Source organism: Panthera onca, chromosome X, assembly GCF_046562875.1.
Source record: "Panthera onca isolate mPanOnc1 chromosome X, mPanOnc1 haplotype 2, whole genome shotgun sequence".
NCBI classification, from domain to species: domain Eukaryota; kingdom Metazoa; phylum Chordata; class Mammalia; order Carnivora; family Felidae; genus Panthera; species Panthera onca.
Window position 1 is genome coordinate 70,745,340 of NC_138357.1, and position 19,717 is coordinate 70,765,056.

The 19,717-nt window shown below is 43.8% G+C and overlaps 2 protein-coding genes across 2 annotated transcripts in view; one reads left to right on the forward strand and one right to left on the reverse strand.

Annotated features, from left to right (window-relative positions):
• The first annotated feature begins 1,870 nt into the window (after positions 1 to 1,870).
• RPS4X (ribosomal protein S4 X-linked) lies at positions 1,871 to 7,419 on the forward strand. Its single transcript, XM_081794135.1, has 7 exons — positions 1,871 to 1,957; positions 2,963 to 3,040; positions 3,556 to 3,736; positions 4,120 to 4,217; positions 5,627 to 5,798; positions 6,556 to 6,713; positions 7,252 to 7,419. Exons 1-7 carry the CDS (start codon positions 1,955 to 1,957, stop codon positions 7,351 to 7,353), a joined length of 792 nt encoding a protein of 263 aa, XP_081650261.1. The 5' UTR covers positions 1,871 to 1,954; the 3' UTR covers positions 7,354 to 7,419.
• Positions 7,420 to 18,185: 10,766 nt separating this feature from the next.
• PIN4 (peptidylprolyl cis/trans isomerase, NIMA-interacting 4) overlaps positions 18,186 to 19,717 on the reverse strand; it is an 80,140-nt gene continuing 78,608 nt past the window's right edge. Inside the window, exon 4 of the mRNA XM_081793451.1 lies at positions 18,186 to 18,275. Coding sequence (XP_081649577.1) covers positions 18,186 to 18,275 — 90 coding nt within the window. The remainder of the gene's footprint in view (positions 18,276 to 19,717) is intronic.

The window sequence follows — 19,717 nt, forward strand, 5'->3', positions numbered from 1 at the left end:
GTCGGTTAAGCGTCTGACTCTTGATTACAGCTTAGGACATAATTTCACAGTTCATGAGTTTGAGCCCCAAATTGGACTCCGCACTGACTGTGCAGAGCCAGCTTGGGATTCTCTCTCTCCCTCTCTGCCCCTCCACTGCTCAAGCATTCTCTCTCTCTCTCTCTCTCTCTCAAAATAAATAAACAACAACAAAAAAAAGACTCAGCACAATGGGTGGTATGTTGACTCAATTTATTCATTCAACAAGTATTTACCAAGTGCTAGACACAGCGCCAAGCTCTCAAGTGGCAAAGGGCTTGCCCAGATGGATTAGGGCCATCTCTGTTTTTTTAAAAAAAATTTTTTTAACATTTATTTATTTTTGAGACAGAGAGAGAGACAGAGCATGAACGGGGGAGGTTCAGAGAGAGAGGGAGACACAGAATCGGAAACAGGCTCCAGGCTCTGAAGCAGTCAGCACAGAGCCCGACGCGGGGCTCGAACTCACAGACCGTGAGATCATGACCTGAGCCGAAGGACACTTAACCGGCTGAGCCACCCAGGCGCCCCTAGGGCCATCTCTGTTATGGAGATTATGGAGATGCTCAGTCTAATGGAGGACAGACAAGGACACCAGTCATTACAACCCAATGTGTTAAGTGCTGCCATTGAGTCTGAACAAAGGGCTCTGGGGTGGAAGAATGTGGGATTGACCCTGCCTGAGGGGGCTCACAGGCTCATGCAGCCAGAGGGACTTGAGCTGTATATATCCCCAAGGTTGAGGAGTGGAATTAGATGCCTAGAAAGGGGATTGGGCTGTTCCATGGCAGCTCCAAGCTGAGGAATCATCAGGTCCACAGGCAAGAGGCTTGAAAGAGGGAGCTTTCTGAGAGGAGTATGTTGTTTGGAGTGGCTTAAGCTTTGAGGTTTAGGATGGGGGAAGGGAGCAATGGGTGTCCAGGCACAGTAGGTAGCAGGTAACAGGCAGAGGGACTTGAGAGACCAGGCAGGAGGGCCAAGGGCAGTTTCAAAGTAGGAAAGTAGTACGATAAAATCTGAGTTTTAGTTAGATAACCAGATGGTCTCCGATGTCTCCTCTCTTCCCTTGAGACTTTGTAAGTGCCAAACGTGTGGTACAGGAAGTTAGGAGCAAGGCGCCAAGGTTCAAGCAAGGATCCTACCCTCCTGCCCCCTTCACTCCACCCCTTTGGCCATGTGTGAGAAGCAATAGGAAATAAAAATGTTGGTTCTTCCCAATTTACAGTATGGGCAGTTTGGCTGGCTCAAAGGTACTCCGGAAAGAGGACAGACAAAATATGTTTAAGAATTAATATTAGGGATGCCTGGGTGGCTCAGTCGGTTGAGAGTTGAACTTCTGCTCAGGTCATGATCTCACGGTTACTAAGTTAACTTAGTATGGGATGGGGCTGTTACAAAGTTAACTTTGTAACAACAGCGCTGGTTGTTACAAAGTTAACTTAGTAACAGCCTTGCATGGGGCTCCCTGCTGTCAGCTCAGAGCTGGCTTTGGATCCTCTGTTCCCCCCCTCCCTCGCCCCTCTCCCTCCCTCTCTCTCAAAAATAAATAAACATTTTAAAGAAGAATATTAAATCTCTATCAAAATATATTCTACTGATTATACAATTGTGTGTATGTGGGACTTCAAGTAGCCGTGCTCGAAGTCAGGGAACACGTCGAGCGCATCTTGTGTTTCCAGCAGCTAACATGGAATCAGGCGACAGAAGAGGCGCTCAGCAAATACTGGTTGGGACCGCGGCAGGAAAAGAGAAAACTGCCCCAGCTTCGAGCTTCGGCCCTATGACCTCCCACCAGCAGGTGGCAAGATAGACTCCCCGGGCGCCCGGAAAGGACGGAACTGGGCGGAGCGTTTTGAGGCTCCGGCGCGCGCAGCCTCCGACCCTCTTTTCTCGCGTACCGGAAAGAGGCGGTCCTCTTTTCGTGCCTAGCGCAGCCATGGTAAGGTGGCTTCCTCGCGAGCTCTTGGGCCCATCAGCTTCCATCCTCCCGGGGTCTGGGCTACGTGAGGCTCCAGGGTTCCCGCAGAGGGTGGCCGGATGGAGGGGAAGGGGCTGCAGCCAGCGGGTTGGCCCAGGCGAGCTCGAGGGCGAGGGCGAACGTCGACCCCGGAGGAAGGGGGGGGGGGGGGAAGTCGGTGCCACTGGCGGGAAGGCCTCGGTCTCTGGCCCGGCCAACGCCCGATCACGGATCCTACGGCCTCGGGAAGAATGGCTTTCTCAGGCCGGAGCCGCGGGTGGACAAGACGGGCAGAGATGATGGGCCCGGGGCAGGGCGGGTGGGCACCAGGAGGAGAAGCGTTTTCTTCGTCCTTGTTTTTTTTTGGCATGGCTTGACTTGGCGTAGTGTGGCCGGGTAAGCATCTGTACACAGCGTTGAGAAGCTTCCTCATTGTAAAGTGAAAGCGGCTCTCTGCTTTTGGCCTTAGAGTACGAGGGAGCAGCTGTTGGCACGTGGTTCTGCAGAGGGCAGGTTAATCTCGCATCAGACACACACCAGGTGGTTATGATGGAAAAACTTTTCTATTTGATTAGCAAGTAGAAGCACAGATTGGGTTCTTACCCATTTCTGTTGCTGGCTGGCTCTGTGCCACAAGGTCCAACTCCTGACCATTTCGCCAGAAAGGTTTCTTAGAAGAAACAGCCTCAAGCAGCAGACACTTCTAAGCAGTAATATGAAAGTACATAGAACAGTTCTCAAAGATAGTAATTAGTGTTCTCTATCCAGTGAGAGGGGTGGGTGCAGTTTATGGAGCCTATAGTATTTGCTAGATAACTATGCATTTACTTCTCTGCCTTCTGGCACCGCCCTATGCTTAACACTGTCCACATTTTTCTGAAGGGGGAAACTTAGACTCCATTCTTCCAAGAAGTTATAGCTGTTCTTGAAAAAACCTGTAACCATTTTAACAGCATTGAAATATAAAACCCTGAAATTCTCCTTCAGGCTCGTGGTCCCAAGAAACATCTGAAGCGGGTAGCAGCTCCAAAGCATTGGATGCTGGATAAGCTGACCGGTGTGTTTGTAAGTATCTTAAGGGAGATTTTTTCTTTTGTCCAGTCTTATGGAGATATAGTTGACATGTCCAGAGGACCTATTTTATACTCCTTTATGTACCAGGCATTCCTGATTACTATATCCAGGAGTTATTTGGGGACAGGACTACGGGAAGAGTATTCTTGTCCCCCCGTTTTTGAAGACCTTGTGCTACCTTAATTGCACCCAGCCTGACTCCTTAATAACTCTGCCGCCTCTGTTCCACGTAATGACATAGTACACTCACATGGACTCCTAATTCAAATGTTTCTAATGGGCCTGGTCCTGTGAAGAGGAAACATGCAATAAAGGTTTAAGTTCTGGAATAGTTTTACAAGTTTGGGACACCTCTCGTTTGCCCACACTGGGCGGGGGTGGGGTGGGGGCGGTGATGGATAGTCTGGTGTCTAGTTGATTCTAGTTGACGGTCTCGGGACATAGAAGTGAGTTTGAGTGAATCCCAACAATAGTTGAAGATCATTTTTTTTTTGATCATTTTACAGGCCCCTCGTCCATCTACTGGTCCCCATAAGTTGAGAGAGTGTCTCCCTCTCATCATTTTCCTAAGGAACAGACTTAAGTATGCCCTAACAGGAGATGAAGTAAAGAAGATCTGTATGCAGCGTTTTATTAAGATTGATGGCAAGGTCCGAACCGATATAACCTACCCTGCTGGTTTTATGGGTAAGTGATTAAGTGGTGGGCACTTGGTGGTGGCTCCTTTTGCTTGATCTTCCTCTCCAAAGTGGCAGTTGTATTTAATATCGGTGGGCTTTCATCAGTCACAGAAATAAAGCATGCCCTTCCCATTCAGTTTTTACTAACATAGTGTGGGGCTGCAAAGAATCAGGAATCCTTTCTCAAAACCAAATTGTAGTTAACTTTAAATTTGTATGTTCTAAAGACAGGGTTTTAAAAGATTAGCTAGCCATCATCATTAACCTTAGGAGTTCTTGTTAGTATTTGAAATGGGAAGCATATGGGGAGTTTTTTCTTAGAGTGTTGTGGTTGTTACTCAGCATGGGGTAGTAGGGCTGTATAGTAACCTTAAACTGTTCCAATATCAGATGTCATCAGCATTGACAAGACTGGGGAGAATTTCCGCCTGATCTATGACACCAAGGGTCGCTTTGCTGTTCATCGGATCACACCTGAGGAGGCCAAGGTGAGTGTTCTAAGCAGGCTGGGTCTTCAGTACGAAGTTAGAACCTGAATTAAGTATATGGTCTGGTCCATTGCAGTGAGGTAGGTGGATTAAGATTAAGATTGCTTGCGGTCATATACCTGGAAATAGCCAGTTAACAGGTTGGTGGGATTCTATTGTATGTGCAATTTTATGTCATGTTAGTTAAAGTCTTACTAATAGCTGTATCACAGTTCATTGCTGGGTACCTACTGATCACTGTTTGAAGTTAACATTTTTAACAGATTGTCTTTTTTGTGGCAGAAATAAATTCCAGTTTAACTTTGGCTTTAGAGGCAAGTAAAGGGATTTCTAGGAACATTTATTAGTGCTTGAAGTACGGGTCCTTTAAGTATAAGGGACCAGAAAACCAATACTGGTCCAACCTGATTGGCCCTGTGTCATGTCTCCATTTGGTGGGTCTAGCTTTACCCTGCAGAGAGGAAAGGTGTTAATGGAGGAGACTGATAATCCTTGGCATTTGTTTGAGATCCAAAAAAAAAGATTACAGACATTGATTATTTAATCCAGTTTGTTGTAGTGGTTTTATGCAAAATTTTAAGGCTCCTTAAATTATTGGCTATAAATGAAGGTTAATTCAATTGGGTGATTCAGCCCCTAATTTGCTTAGCTGCCTTGTTATCAGCAGGCTGGAGGGCATGTCCAGTGGCATCAAGGTGATTTGATTTACTTTGAGGAGGCCCTGGAGTGAAAATTCAACGTTGAAACCCTTCATGTGAAATATTTGTTGATTAGGTGAACCGGTAATACAATTGCAGTTTGTGAGACAAAACAATTGTGTTTTGGAAGGAGGCATTAAGAGGCACTTGTTAGGGAGCTGATGAGGGTGAGTTGCAAGAATTCAGGGGGCCTGTGCGGCTTAAGCAGCCTGGGGAAAGGAGGGTGATCAGTCCACTCACTAGGGAGTCACCCTTGTTGTGGGGCCTTCAGTGCCTTGGACTGTAACCTGGAGTGGTACAAGGAAAACATAACAGGAAAACTGCCCTAGAGAGGGACAGTAAGGAAAATTTATGGTGGGTACGAAGTCAAGATCACCATTCTGCAGTTTGGCAAATGGCCATTCCTATGTAAGGCTGTTGCCTTCAGCTGTCAATTGCATTTTTAACCCAGTGACTTGTGGTTTTGAAGTTACTGTTTCATGTAGCGCATGTGAACTAGGAAGTTAGAAGTTACTGTTTCATATGTTACTGTTTAATACATTCGCAGAACAAGGTTACTGTTTCATACTGTTTCATACCTTCTGGGCAAAATAGAGGTTACTGTTTCATGTTCTGGGTTGGGTTAGCAACTATGAGTTTACTGTTTCATAGGTTCTAGAGCTTGGCGCATGTGAACTAAACTAAATGGCTAACTCCTGTGTGTGTTTCCAGTATAAGTTGTGCAAAGTGAGAAAGATCTTTGTGGGAACAAAAGGAATCCCTCATCTGGTGACCCATGATGCTCGCACCATTCGCTATCCTGATCCCCTCATCAAGGTGAATGACACCATTCAGATTGATTTGGAGACTGGAAAGATTACTGATTTCATCAAATTTGATACTGGTAAGCATCCTCTGTTATCTGGGCATTCTCTTTAAGCCCAGGTATAAGCACTGTTCTTTGCTTTTCTCTCCCTATAATGGAAGCTTAATAAAGCATTATGACTTGCACCGGGCCTGGGTACAGGGTTTTGTTTTGAACTTTCTTGGGTGATTCTGATAAGCAACCAAGGAGAAAGGTCTTTTGATGTAGTAAGGGATTGGGAAGGGGGCAACTCAAAAGTTGTAAGAAATGTGCGGGGAATGTGTAAAAAACCTTAACTGGAGAACTTATCCTCCAACACCCAGGTATATAGTATGTTTATTTCCAGAGGCCCAAATGCTCAGAATATTCTGGATGGCTGAGAGGGAGTCTGTTGTAAGGCACATTCTCAGATCTGTAGAGGTCTCAAAAAAGCTCCCCTATCTATGGAAATGGCTTGAGGGCTAGGCAGGAAGATGACTGAATAGCAGCCAGCCTAATTGTGATACAGCCCTTAGTAATGCTGTCATCATCCTCAAAGTCTGTCAGTAACTCGCAGAGCACTGGGCCTTGGAGGAACAGTAGCAAGACATGGTGAGGACCTGGCGAGGTGGTTTTGGTGGGGCAAATCTTGGGAGAGCCCTGATAGTCCCTGCTTGGGTAACCTATCCATACAATAGAAGTAAATTCAAATGGGAAAAAGGACTGATTTTGTTTAGGCCTATCTCTTGTCATCCATCACATCAGGTTATGAGTTTGCATGGTACCTGGCTCTAAGCAGATTGTTTCTTCCACCTAGGTAATCTGTGTATGGTGACCGGAGGTGCTAATCTGGGAAGAATTGGTGTGATCACCAACAGAGAGAGACACCCTGGTTCTTTTGATGTGGTTCATGTGAAAGATGCCAATGGCAACAGCTTTGCCACCCGGCTTTCCAACATTTTTGTTATTGGCAAGGTAAGTTTGGGTCTCCCTTCCCTAGTCCAGGAAAACTAGTAAATGCAGCTACTGCTGGGACTGTAGCGCCTGGCTCCTGGCTGGCTCTACTGATTCTGGTGTAAATCCTCTTCTGGGATGGGGATTACACCCAGCAGGGCTGGGGCAAGCCTATGCTTTTTCAGTGTCACAAAATCATCAGGGGACCTGATCACCTTGGTTGAAAACTGGCCAGTATGTTCTTCAGTTTGTGCCTGTGGAGTTTTTTGGGGGGAAACAAGCAGTCAGCCTTGGTCACTACTTCAGTACTTCTAAGTCCTTAATTACGAAGGATATTATAGTTTACATCTACATGTATGGGCAGTGAGTTTAATAAAGTGGCCTCTGCAGCCCAAGCACTGGGTGTTTCTGATAAACCAGCATCTAAAAAGTGTCTGACTGTTCTTAAATGCTCTCAGGTTTCTGTTTTCTTTAAATGAGATGACAAAGGTAGTGGATGCCAAGCTGCTGATGGAGTTAGTGTGCGGTGGTTTCTGATTCTCCTTGTTTTCTCCTCCAGGGCAATAAACCATGGATTTCTCTTCCCCGTGGAAAGGGCATCCGCCTCACCATTGCTGAAGAGAGAGACAAGAGACTGGCAGCTAAACAGAGCAGTGGGTAAAATGGTCCCTAGGTGATGTGATTGGAAGTCTTTATACATAATTAAAGATTGATACAACACGATAAATTGTCTCTTTGGTGTATGTTGTGGTTTGGTTGTGGAGTTTCGTTTTAATTTACAGCTTCCCTATTTTACTTATAAAAAGCAGATTGACCCAGTCAGCCTTAGGCATTCTGTGATGTAGATCTTCCTGTGTCTTTCCTTAGGCTGGGCTAGGGTGGTGGGAGGGAGAACATACCAGACTTGACAAAGAAGGAGCAGTAGCTAGCCCAGGAGTGGAGAGAGCCAGGCAGGACGACCCCTACACACCGAGTGTTGGCCAGGAACTCATCTGTCCTATTGACTCTCCCCTTAAAAAGGGGGGGTGTGGGAGGGGGGGTGGGCTAAATGGGTAAGGGGCTTGAAGAATCTGCTCCTGAAATCATTGTTGCACCATATGCTAACTTGGATGTAAATTATAAAAAATAAGTTACGGAAGAAAACATAACATGAGGCATCTGAGTAGCGGTTAAGGAGCTGACCAGCTCAGGTCATGATCTTATGCTCTTTGAGTTTGAGCCCCACATCTGTGGGCTCTGTGCTGACAGCCTGGAGCCTGCTTCGGATTCTGTGTCTCCCTCTCTGCTCCTCCCCCGCTCACACTCTGTCTCAAAAATAACGATTTTTTAAAAAATTAAAAAATCTCTACCTCTTGCTGGGTTCCTCAATTTTAATACTACTGGACCAGGTAACTTGTAGGTGGCTGTCCTGTGTATTGTGGGATGTTGAATGGCATCCCTGGTGTCTGACCACAGCATGTTGGAGCCTGCCTCCCCCTTCTACCTGGTTGCAATTACAAAATGACTTCAGATATGGACAGTCCCACTTACGGAGCAAAATTGCCTTGTGTTAAGAACCACCAGGGGCGCCTGGGTGGCGCAGTCGGTTAAGCGTCCGACTTCAGCCAGGTCACGATCTCGCGGTCCGTGAGTTCGAGCCCCGTGTCGGGCTCTGGGCTGATGGCTCGGAGCCTGGAGCCTGTTTCCGATTCTGTGTCTCCCTCTCTCTCTGCCCCTCCCCCGTTCATGCTCTGTCTCTCTCTGTCCCAAAAATAAATAAAAAACGTTGGGAAAAAAAATTAAAAAAAAAAAAAAAAAAAGAACCACCAACTACCCTACAGACAACTGCCGAATCTATCACTTTTAACCTCATGTCACATCATTCAAGCTTACCAAATCCCACTGTGACAGGTTTGGGGGAAAAAAACAATTTGGACATCTTTATCTGAAACCTCATGAGCCTGTGTAAGATCACTGCATGTTTTACTGGGCATGTGTAATGGCCCTCCCTGGTGCCCAGGTCTGTGGTCTGACAGAGAAGGAGGCTCACTAAAGATCTGTGGCTTGCAGTGCCTCCACCCCTGGCTGGGTCCTGGGCTTGGAGGCAGGAGCTGCAGAAAACTGATCTTGTTGAACTAAGCAAGGTCTGAATTAATCAGCTAAAGGAGGGATGCCCCAGGAATCTACCACACCAATTTGGCCCCACAGAGCTTGTCTACTGTTCACGTTGCAGACACAAAAGCCACTGACTGGGGCTTGAGAGCAGTCCAACATGGGGCCTCAAGATATCTGCTTAAGCAGGAGAAGGAATTTCTGCAAGAATGGGGTCCAAGCAAATCAAGTCGTCCAGATAGGCAGTTCTGATGAGCCAGGCCAAGCCAGGCCAGAAGTAATCTTTTTTTTTTTTTTTTTTTGAGAGAGGGGGAGAGATTGAGACCAAGCAAGCATGCACAAGTAGGGGAGGTGTGGAGAGAGGGGGGCAGAGGATCCAAAGCAGGCTCCATGCTGACAGCACAGAGCCAGATGTGGAGCTCGAACCCCATGAACCGTGAGATCATGACCTGAGCCCAAGCCGATGCTTAACCGACAGCCACTCAGGTGCCCCAGGCCAGAAGTAATCTTAAGGTGTCCCTTGAGAAACAGGCCGGTGAGATAGTGAAAGGCCAGAGGGCAGGAGTCCCTGAATACTGGTGGATTTTCTTGCTGCCACCCTGCTTGCTGCATCCGTGGCTGTTCTTTGTAGGTTTGCTGTAAGCCTCAGCTCAGCAGATGATGGAAATTATTTGGATTTTAGCTAAGGAACCAAGGCAAATGTGGGGAATGAGAGGTCTCCCAGTTGGTTCTTTCCACACGTGCAGTGGTTTCCCAGATGCTAATTGGGCAGCCATCTTGCACACTGGGGAATTAGTGTATTTGGCTGCAGTCTCCTCACACCACCAGAGTTTTTTTTAACACTGTTTTTTAATGCTCCTCCACATAAGTTTATTTAAGTTTTTAATTCCAGTTAGTTAACATACAGAGTTTATTAATTTCAGGTGTACAATATAGTGATTCAGCAATGTCATACAGCACATGGTGCTCATGTCATACAGCACATAAATGCAGTCCTTAACCCCCATCACCTATTGAACCCAGCCCCCCACCCACCTCCCCTCTGGTAATCCTCAGTTTGTTCTCTATAGTTAAGAGTCTGTTTCTTGGTTTGTCTCTCTTAGTTTTTCCCTTTGCTCATTTGTTTTGTTTCTTAAATTCCACATGTAAGTGAAATCATGGTACTTGTCTTTCTCTTATTTTGCTTAGTATTATACTCTCTGGCTCCATCTGTGTCATTGCAAATGGCAAGATTTCACTCTTTTTATGACCAGTTGATATTCCCTTTTATATATATGCCACATCTTTACCCATTCATCAATTGGTAGACACTTGGGCTGCTTCCGTATCTTGGCCATTGTAAATAATCCTGCTGTAAACATTGGAATGCATGTATCCCTTTGAATCAGTGTTTTTGTATCCTTTGGGTAAATACTTAGTAGTGCAATTGCTGGATCATAGGGCAGTTCTATTTTTATTTTATTTTAATTTTTCTTGTATGTTTATTTATTTTTGAAGGAGAGACAGAAACAGAACGTGAGCAGGGGAGGAGCAGAAAGGGAGACACAAAATCCAAAGTGGGCTCCAGGTTCCGAGCTGTCAGCACAGAGCCCAACACGGGGCTCAAACCCACAAACTGAGATCATGACCTGAGCCGAAGTTGGACGCTTAACCAACTGAGCCACCCAGCCGCCCCATTGGCAGTTCTATTTTTAACTTCTTGAGGAACCTCCACACTGTTTTCCACAGTGGCTGCACCAGTTTGCATTCCCACCAACAGTGCACGAGTGTTCCTTTTTCTCCATATCCTCGCCAATACCTGCTGTTTCTCGTGTTGTTGATTTTAGGCTTTCTGACAGGTGTGAGGTGATAGCTCATTGCAGTTTTTGATTTACATTTCCCTGACAGTAAGCAAGGATGAGCATCTTTTCAGGTGTCTGTTGGCCATCTGGAAAGATATGTCACTTGTAAATATCTTCCATTCCATAGGTTGCCTTTTAGTTTTGCTGGTTGTTTCCTTCACTGTGCAGAAGTGAATATTTTAAATGTGTTTTCTTTTTTTATTTGTTAAACTATCACAGGAATTTTTTTTTTATTAGCAACTAGCCCTAATGTGGGGAATATTTCCATCCTAACAACCAAGTCATATGAGTGTACTTAGCCAAAGCAGCCTGTAGTCTCAGAATGAGCTATAGTTTTCCAAATAAAATGGCTTGTGTCTTCTTAGTGTTTTTGAAGCTTTCCAGTTTGATTCATAAAATCTTATAGCTGGAGGGAACCTTAGAGATTATCTCAGCCAGGGAGGCAGACAAATGGTATAGAGATGAAACTGACTGAAGCAAGCTAAACTTTATTAGATTTGGTTTACTTCCTGTGCCTACAGTGGGCTGGGCCTCATGCTCCAGTCAGAGAGCAGCACAGCACAGTTTTGAGAACAAGAAGAGTACAAACAGCTAGGATTTATGTAGGAATTTATAGTTTACAAGAGCCTTCTTGATTTTTTAAATTTATTTACTTATTTTGAGAGAGAGAGAGAGAGAGAGAGAGCGGGCAAGGGACAGAGAGAGAGAGAATCCCAAGCAGGCTCCTTGATATCACTGCAGAGCCCGACACGGGGCTCAATCTCACAAACCATGAGATCGTGACTTGAGCCAAAATCAAGAGTCAGATGTTTACCCAACTGAGCTATCCAGGCATCCTTAGCCATCTTGATTTGTTAATATCCAAATCTTGTGTTCTTGCTGCTAAACCAGATGTTACAGAAAGAATGATATCCTCCATACTGCCCCCTGACCCACACCAATCAGTTCTATACACAGTCTTCCCTATCTCAGGTCATGGCAAACTGTCTTACCAATTACACAAGCCAAACACTTTGGACATGTCCTTAATTCATCTCCTTTTCTCACACTCCACATGTAATTTTATGAGAAAACCCAGTTGCTTCTACCTTCAAAATATATCCAGATTGCATATATGGTGATATTTAGAAAGTATTGTTAATTTCTTGTGAGATAATTGTGAAGTTTTTCAGAGGTGCACACTGAAGTGTTTGCAGAAGAAATGACAAGCAACCTGTAATTTGCTTTAAAATAATCTAGTGAACGAGGAAGATCAACAAAACAAGATTGACTATATGCTAATAATGTTGAAGCTGGGTGATGGTTACATTGGAGTTCATTACACTAGTTGTTCTACTTATGTGTATGTTTGACATTTTTCATAATAAATGTATAAAGGAACAAATAAATAGTATGGTATCTGCCCTCTCCCCCCCACCTCAAATAATATTAGACCATTTCTTTCTTTCTGTTTTTTGTTGTTTTTTGTTTTTTTTTTTTTTTTTTGAGAGAGAGAAAGAGGGTGCAAGTGAGTGAGTGGTAGAGAGAGGGACAGAATCCAATGAGGGGCAGAGAGAGAGAGACAGCGATAGAGAGAAGTGGGACTCATTTGAAGCAGGGCTCATGCTCATGAACCTTAAGATCATGACCTGAGCTGAAGTCATATGCTTAACCAACTGAGCCACCCAGGCGCCCCAATGCTGGACCATTTCTTATCACCTGCATTGCTACCACCCTGGTCTGAGGCACCAACAACTCTTCTGTACATTACAGATTATAGCATTAGCCCCTGACTGGTCTCTCACTTCCATCCATCCCCCCTACAGTCTCAACCCAGCAGCCAGAGGGATTCTGTTTAAAGTGTGTAAGTCAGGAGGCATCTGGCTGTCTTAGTGGAGCAGTAGACTCTTGGTCTCGGGATTGTGAGTTTGAGTCCCACATTGGGTGTGGAAATTACTTAAAAATAAAATCTTTAGGGGCACCTGGATAGCTCAGTCAGTTAAGCGTCTGACTCTTGGTTTCGGCTCTGGCCATGATCTCATGGTTCGTGAGTTTGAGCCCCGCATCAGGCTCTGCACTGGCAGCATGGAGCCTGCTTGGGATTCTCTGTCTCTCTTTCTCTCTGTCCCTCCCCAGCTCATGCTCACTCTCTCTCTCAAAATAAATAAACATTAAAAAATAAAATCTTTAAATTGTGATAATAATTGGGGTGCCTGGGTGGCTCAGTTGGTTAAGCGTCCAACTTCAGCTCAGGTTGTGATCTCATGGTTCATGAGTTCGAGCCCCGTGTTGGGCTCTGTGCTGACAGCTCCAAGCCTGGGGCCTGCTTTGGATTCTGTGTCTCCCTCTTTCTCTGTTTCTTTCTCTCTCTCTCTCTCTCTCTCAAGAATAAATAAAGATTAAAAATAAATAAATAAATAAATAAATAAATAAATAAATAAATAAATTTAAATAGTAATAATAATTTTAAAAAATAATAAAGTGTGTGAGTCAAGTCAGGTCACTCCTCCGAATGGCTCCCATCTCACTCAGACTAAAAGCCACAGTTACGAGGCCCTATGAAGCACCCACAATCTGGCCTCTCACCTCACCTCCTACTACTCTCCTGCTGGCTCAATCTGTTCTGCCCACACTGGCCCCTTGCTGCTTCTAGAACATGAAAGTTAATTCTCCTCTCTTAGCATCTCTCATTGACTCCATTTTTTTTGTTGTTTACTTATTTTTGAGAGAGACAGTGAGCACAAGCCGGGCAGGGGCAGAGAGAGGGAGACACAGAATCTGAAGCAGGCTCCAGACTCTGAGCTGTCAGCACAGAGCCCGACACAGGGCTTGAACTCATGAATGGTGACATCATGACCTGAGCTGAAGTCGGACGCTTAACTGACTGAGCCACCTAGGTGTCCCTCACTGACTCCATTTTTATGTATGTGGTTTATATTATGAACATTTTCGAATATATAGAAAAGCCAAAAGAGTAGTACAATGATCGTCCATATAGATACCAGCTAGATTGAATAATTAACATTTTGTTATATTTGCTTTATTTCTATATGTAGGCATACACACAGACACACACATTACTCTGAACCCTTTGAAGGTAAGTTGCAGACATCATGACCTCAGGTTCCTAGTGCCAAGAGATGGCAGGGGCTGGCTCTCAGGGGGCTCCACCAAAGCAGTTAATTTCCATGTTGCCTTGGGTATAAACTAGATACTAATGAGAGATGCTGTCTTTTCAGATAGAACTTTCCAACGCCAAATCAAGAGAATCCACTTATCTGCCTAGATTGTTGGGCTCAGAAAAGTCCCCAAACCCAAAGATCTAAAGTTCAAAGAGAATGAAAATTAAAAGGTTTGATGTGCTCAGGCTGGAGTTTTTGGGTTGATTTTTTCTCATCATTTTGGCTTTTGAAAATGTCATACTCTTTAAACAATAAGTAATAACAAAGAATGTTCCCAAGAGGCAACAGACATCATTTAGTAATAACAGTAATAATAACAACAGAAAGAAGAAATTTTCCAAGAGCCAACAGCTTTTCAGTTTATCCCTGGGACTTTCCTAGGGATATACTCATGTATTTTTCTTAGCTTTTCTAGCAATGGTGAACACGTGTAATCAGTGGTGTGTTGGTAACTGTTTAATAACCAACTCTCTAAAAAAATGTGTACCTACAGGCACCTGGATGTCTCAGTTAAGCGTCTGACTCTTGATCTCAACTAGGGTCTTGATCTCAGGGTTGTGGGTTCAGGCGCTGTGTTGTGTTCCATGCTGGGTGTGGAGCCTACTTTAAAAAAAAGTGTACCTATACATGTACATAGGTTTATTATAAGTTTTACTGATATAAAGGATGTATAACACAATTTACAAATAATAATGAAATAGGCAATACTCTTTATTGTGATTTCCATATATTGCTATAGCCAGTTGGTTCTCACAGGATGCTGTCATTGACTTTTGCCAAATTCTCATATCCATAGCAATCTGTGGTTATGGGGGTGCCTGGCTGGCTCAGTCATGACAAAGAGTGTGTGACTATTGCTCTCAGGGTTGTGAGTTCAAGCCCCATGTTGGGTGTAGAGATTACTTAAATAAATAAAACTTTTAAAAAATCTATGGTTCTGGTTGTAGTCAACAAAGAAATGTAGTTCTGACCAAAGTGTTGTTGATATTTGTGTTTGCATTAACAAATAAGACAAAAGTACAATAACAAATAAGACAAAAGTGAAACAACAAAGTCATACATAAGAACCTCACTCATGTGTCAATGACAGGAGCAGCTTCTTTGCTGAATCAGATAATAGTTTTCGAATACAGAAAGAATATCTCCTTAATTTTTTGTACTAGTCACAATGTATTGGGTATAAGACACAACATACTTCTAAGTTTAATCTGCATGTTAACAATTTCTTCTGTTCTGTTCTTAACTCTAGACAATTAACAAGACAGTTAATCAAGTCTTGATTGTAGTGTTTACCAATTTCTGTAGCTGATTTCAGGCAACTACCATTATGTCACCACACAGGGACCTGGGAAGAGATGCATAGTAACCATTATATAACATTTCCACCACATCTCTACAATAGGCATAAATGACCTCAAGGACATATAGATAATAGTAAAATGTGGGGTGCCTGAGTGGTTCAGTCGGTTAAGCACCCTACTCCTGATTTTGGCTCAGGTCATGATCTCACAATTCGTGAGATGGAGCCCCTTGTCAGGCCCTGCGCTGCCAGTGGGGAGCCTGCTTGGGATTCTCTCTCTCTGCCCCTCCCCTGAGCTCTCTAAATAAATAAATAAATAAATAAACATTGAAAAAATAGTAAGGTGTAAAATAATTAGGAAGTAATAAGCGTTTAGTAGTTATTCATTACGTTTGCATTTTTTTAGTTTATTTCTTTATTTTAAGAGAGAGAGAAAGAGAGAGAATGCAAGCGTGGAAGGGGCAGAGAAAGGGAGAAACAGAATCCCAAGCAGGCTCTGCACTCTCAGCGCAGAGCCCGATGCGGGGCTCGAACCCACAAATCGTGAGATCATGACATGAGCCAAGATCAAGAGTCAGACGCTTAACTGGCTAAGACACCTAGGTACTCCCATTATCTTTGCATGTAATATAATTTACTTCATTGTAAATTTGTATATTAACATTTAAATATAATTTTAATATTTATATATTTTTGCATTTCTAATAATAATGGCTGTTTTTAACAAGTGGCTCAGAAAATTCCTAAAAATTTAACAATTGGCTCTTGTGAGCTGGTATGAGCCGGTTCCAGCACACTATGTGGGCTATGCTGTGAGACTCAGCTGGCTGCCCTGGTCCTGTGGAGTGTACCTCCTCACCGTCTTTACATGTGCCCTCCTTCTCCATCCTCTTGGCCACTTGTGCCATGGGTGACTTCCTCTGTTCCCACCCAAATCTCTCTACCACACACCCAATTCCTAGAGCTCAGTTTGAATTGTGTCCCTTTGTCTTCAAAACTTCTTGTTCAGGGGCACCTAGGTGAATCAGTGGGTTAAGCGTCTGACTGTGGCTCAGGTCATGGTCTCACATTTCATGGGTTTAAGCCGTGCGTTGGGCTCTATGCTGTCAACACAGAGCCTGCTCTGGATCCTCTGTCCCACTCTCTCTCTCTGCCTTTTCCTCACTCTCTCTCTTTCTCAAAAATAAATAAACATTAAAAAAAAACCCAAAACCTCTTAGGGCACCTGGGTGGCTCAGTCAGTTAAGCATCAGACTTTGGCTCAGGTCATGATCTCACAGTTCTTTGGCTCAAGCCCTGGGGTCGGACTCTGTGCTGACAGCTCAGAGCCTTTAGCCTGCTTCGGATTCTGTGTCTCCCTCTCTCCCTGCCCCTCCCCCACTCATGCTCTATCTGTCTCTGTCTTTCAAAAATAAATAAACATTAAAAAAAAAAAAAAACTCTTGGTCAAACGCACTGCTTGTAGAATCAGGTCCAAATTCCTTGGGCTTTTTGCAAGCCCTCCTCACTGTGGTCTTAAGCTATTTTCTCAATAGAAGGACAACACAGTAGTTCCCAATTCCCGGGTCTCTAATCACCACAACTTCTTTCTTGGACATCAGACCCTCATAGTCATCTGCCACCTGGACATCTCTTAGGTGGTCCCCAAACATCTCAAAATCAGCATGTCCCAAATAGACTCCCACCCTCACAGTGTTTCTATTTCTGTAGTCCCTGCTTTTCTCTCTTAGACCTTCAAATTTACATTGTTCCTATCTCTCTTCCTATTATTTTGATGCTTTTTTCTTCCAGGAACATTTATTCCCCACACTCAGCCATTCTTCAGGTCTCAGTTGAGATATTGCTTCCTCTGGGAAACTTCTGGGAAGGTTAGGAGCCCACAGCACACCGTTTCCCTGTTCTTCCCATTCTAGAATCTACCATGGTGTATTAAAATGGTCTATTTAGGGGTGCCTGGCTGGCTCAGCCACTGGAGCATGCAACTCTTGATCTTGGGGTTGTGAGTTCAAGCCCCACATTGGGTGTATAGTTTACTTTTTTTTAATTTAAATTTTTTTTAATTTACATCCAAATTAGTTACTATATAGTGCAACAATAATTTCAGGAGTAGATTCCTTAATGCCCTTTACCTATTTAGCCCATCCCCCCCCCAACACCCTCTAGTAACCCTCTGTTTGTTCTCCATATTTATGAGTCTCTTATGTTTTATCCCCCTACTTGTTTCTATATTATTTTTGCTTCCTTTCCCTTATTTTCATCTGTTTTGTCTCTTAAAGTCTTCATATGAGTGAAGTCACATATGTCTTTCTCTGACTGACTAATTTCACTTAGCATAATACCCTCCAGTTCCATCCATGTAGTTGCAAATGGCAAGATTTCATTCTTTTTGATTGCTGAGTAACACTCCATTGCGTTTATATATATATATATATATATATATATATATATATATATACATATACACACACACACACACACCACATATTCTTTATCCATTCATCCGTTGATGGACATTTGGGCTCTTTCCATACATTGGCTATTGTTGATAGTGCTGCTATAAATATTGAGGTGGCATGTGTCCCTTCAAAACAGCACACCTGTATCCCTTGGATAAATGCCTAGTAGTGCAACTGCTGGGTCATAAGGTAGTTCTATGTTTAGTTTTTTGAGGAACCTCCATACTGTTTTCCAGAGTGGCTGCACCAGCTTGCATTCCCAGGGTGTATAGTTTACTTTTAAAAAATTGTCTATTTAATTGTCTCTCTCCATTGGGAGTTTGTGAGGTCCATAAGGTTAATCTTGTTCACCACCATAATCCCCACCATCTAGCCCATTCACCGGCATGTTGTGGGTGCTGGATGAATGAATGAATGAATGAATAAGAGGTATATCCTGCAGGACCCCTATAAACCTTTCCCTGTCTTGTTTCCTCACTGTTTCCCCAAGTACACCTTGTCCTTTTTCATTTCCAAAAAAAAAGGAAGCGAGAGTTTTTGCTTATGCTTAAGGGGACAAGGTCAGAAAATGTCACCTTCTGAAATTGGAACTAATAGAATCAACATTGAATAGATGAGAGCAGCCATCTGCAAAATAATCCACTTTAAGGGTTGGTTTGTAAATGTGGTACCAATGAGACAAGGGGGGTTCTCAGGTCTCTATGGTGACCAGCATGTTGCCACAGGCCAGAGATCTGCCAAATAAAAAGAAAGCGATAATGTCAATCAGTCGTAACCTGATTGTTAAAGATAATGCTGTATAAGCAGGAGGGCCCTTGTCTACATGGGGTCTTGAAAAGACTTGAGCTAAAGAGCAACACATTTTCTGTGCTCAATCATCATTAAGTGCTACCTGTAGCCCTTTAGAGTTTACAAAGCACCTCCATGTGTTACCTCAGTGAATCTCCATGATGACCCCGTCAAGTGGACCTTATTCGTCATTTTATAGATGATAAAAATGAAATGCAGGGAGGTGAATCTACTTGCCCTAAGTCCACCCCCCCCCACCACCGCCACACACACTAACACTCACATCTTCACTAGACCCACAGAGCATGAGATGGTTATAAACCTAAGGAGAGAAATACCTCTCAGGCAGAGATAGAAAGTTCTTGTAGTGACCAGGTATTCAACCCACTACCTTTGGTTCATTCTGATTCTGTGCTCAGGTTGCAGCTTTTAACTATGAAGAGGTTTGGCTCAGGGCCTTGGACACCCTGAAGGGAGTGTGGGGAGATGCTGGGAGAGAATTTCTGTCAGGCTGGTTTTTTGTTCATTCAACAAACACTTATTGGACAACGACTATGTGTCCAGAAGTGTTAATAAAATGGGACATAGTGGTGAATGAGGCACAGAGCTCCTCACCAAACTGATGGCCTAATTACAGCAGTCTGACAAGTAATACAATAGTCCCGCCTTATTTGTGGGAGATATGTTCCAAGACCCACCCCCCCATCAGTGGTTGTCTGAAACCGCAGATAGTACTGAACCTTATACATACTGTTTCTTCCTATATGTACCTACGATAAAGTTAAATTCATAAATAGACACAGTAAGAGATTAACGACAATAATTAGTAAATAGAACAATCATAACAATATTCTGTAATAAATGTTATGCCAGTGTGGTCTCTGTCTCCCATAATATCTTATTGTACTGCACTCACTCTTGTGATTATGTGAGATGATAAAATGCTTACATGATGGGATGAAGAGGGGTGAATGATGCAAGCATTGTTACAGGTTACTTCTGACCTGTTGCTATGTCAGAAGGAGGGCCATCTGCTTTGGACCATGGTTGACCTTGGGTAACTGAAACCACAAAAAGCAAAACTGCACATATACTTAAAAATACAGTATGATAGAAAAAGGAGCACGGGGTGCTCTGGGGGCCCATCAAAGAGCCATTTACGGTGGTCTCAGGGAGGGTCTGGAAAGGCTTCCTAGAAGAATCAGTGCCTGAGCTGATACTGGAAGGGATTTAGAAAAACAAAAAGAGGTTGGAGGAATCAAGATGGGGAGAGAAAAATTTAACAGGGAGACAGGGTGAGAACACTGGGGGGGTGGGAGTGTGTGACAGCAAAAGGCTAGGGAAGAGCTATGGGGGGAGGTTGTGAGAAGTGCGGCTAGAGAGATAA

What these genes read in the sequence shown, in the direction of transcription:
- RPS4X (XM_081794135.1), top strand. An exon ending in ATAAGCTGACCGGTGTGTTT is followed by an intron (nt 3,041 to 3,555) that starts GTAAGTATCTTA and finishes ATCATTTTACAG; the next exon opens with GCCCCTCGTCCATCTACTGG. An exon ending in TCACACCTGAGGAGGCCAAG is followed by an intron (nt 4,218 to 5,626) that starts GTGAGTGTTCTA and finishes GTGTGTTTCCAG; the next exon opens with TATAAGTTGTGCAAAGTGAG.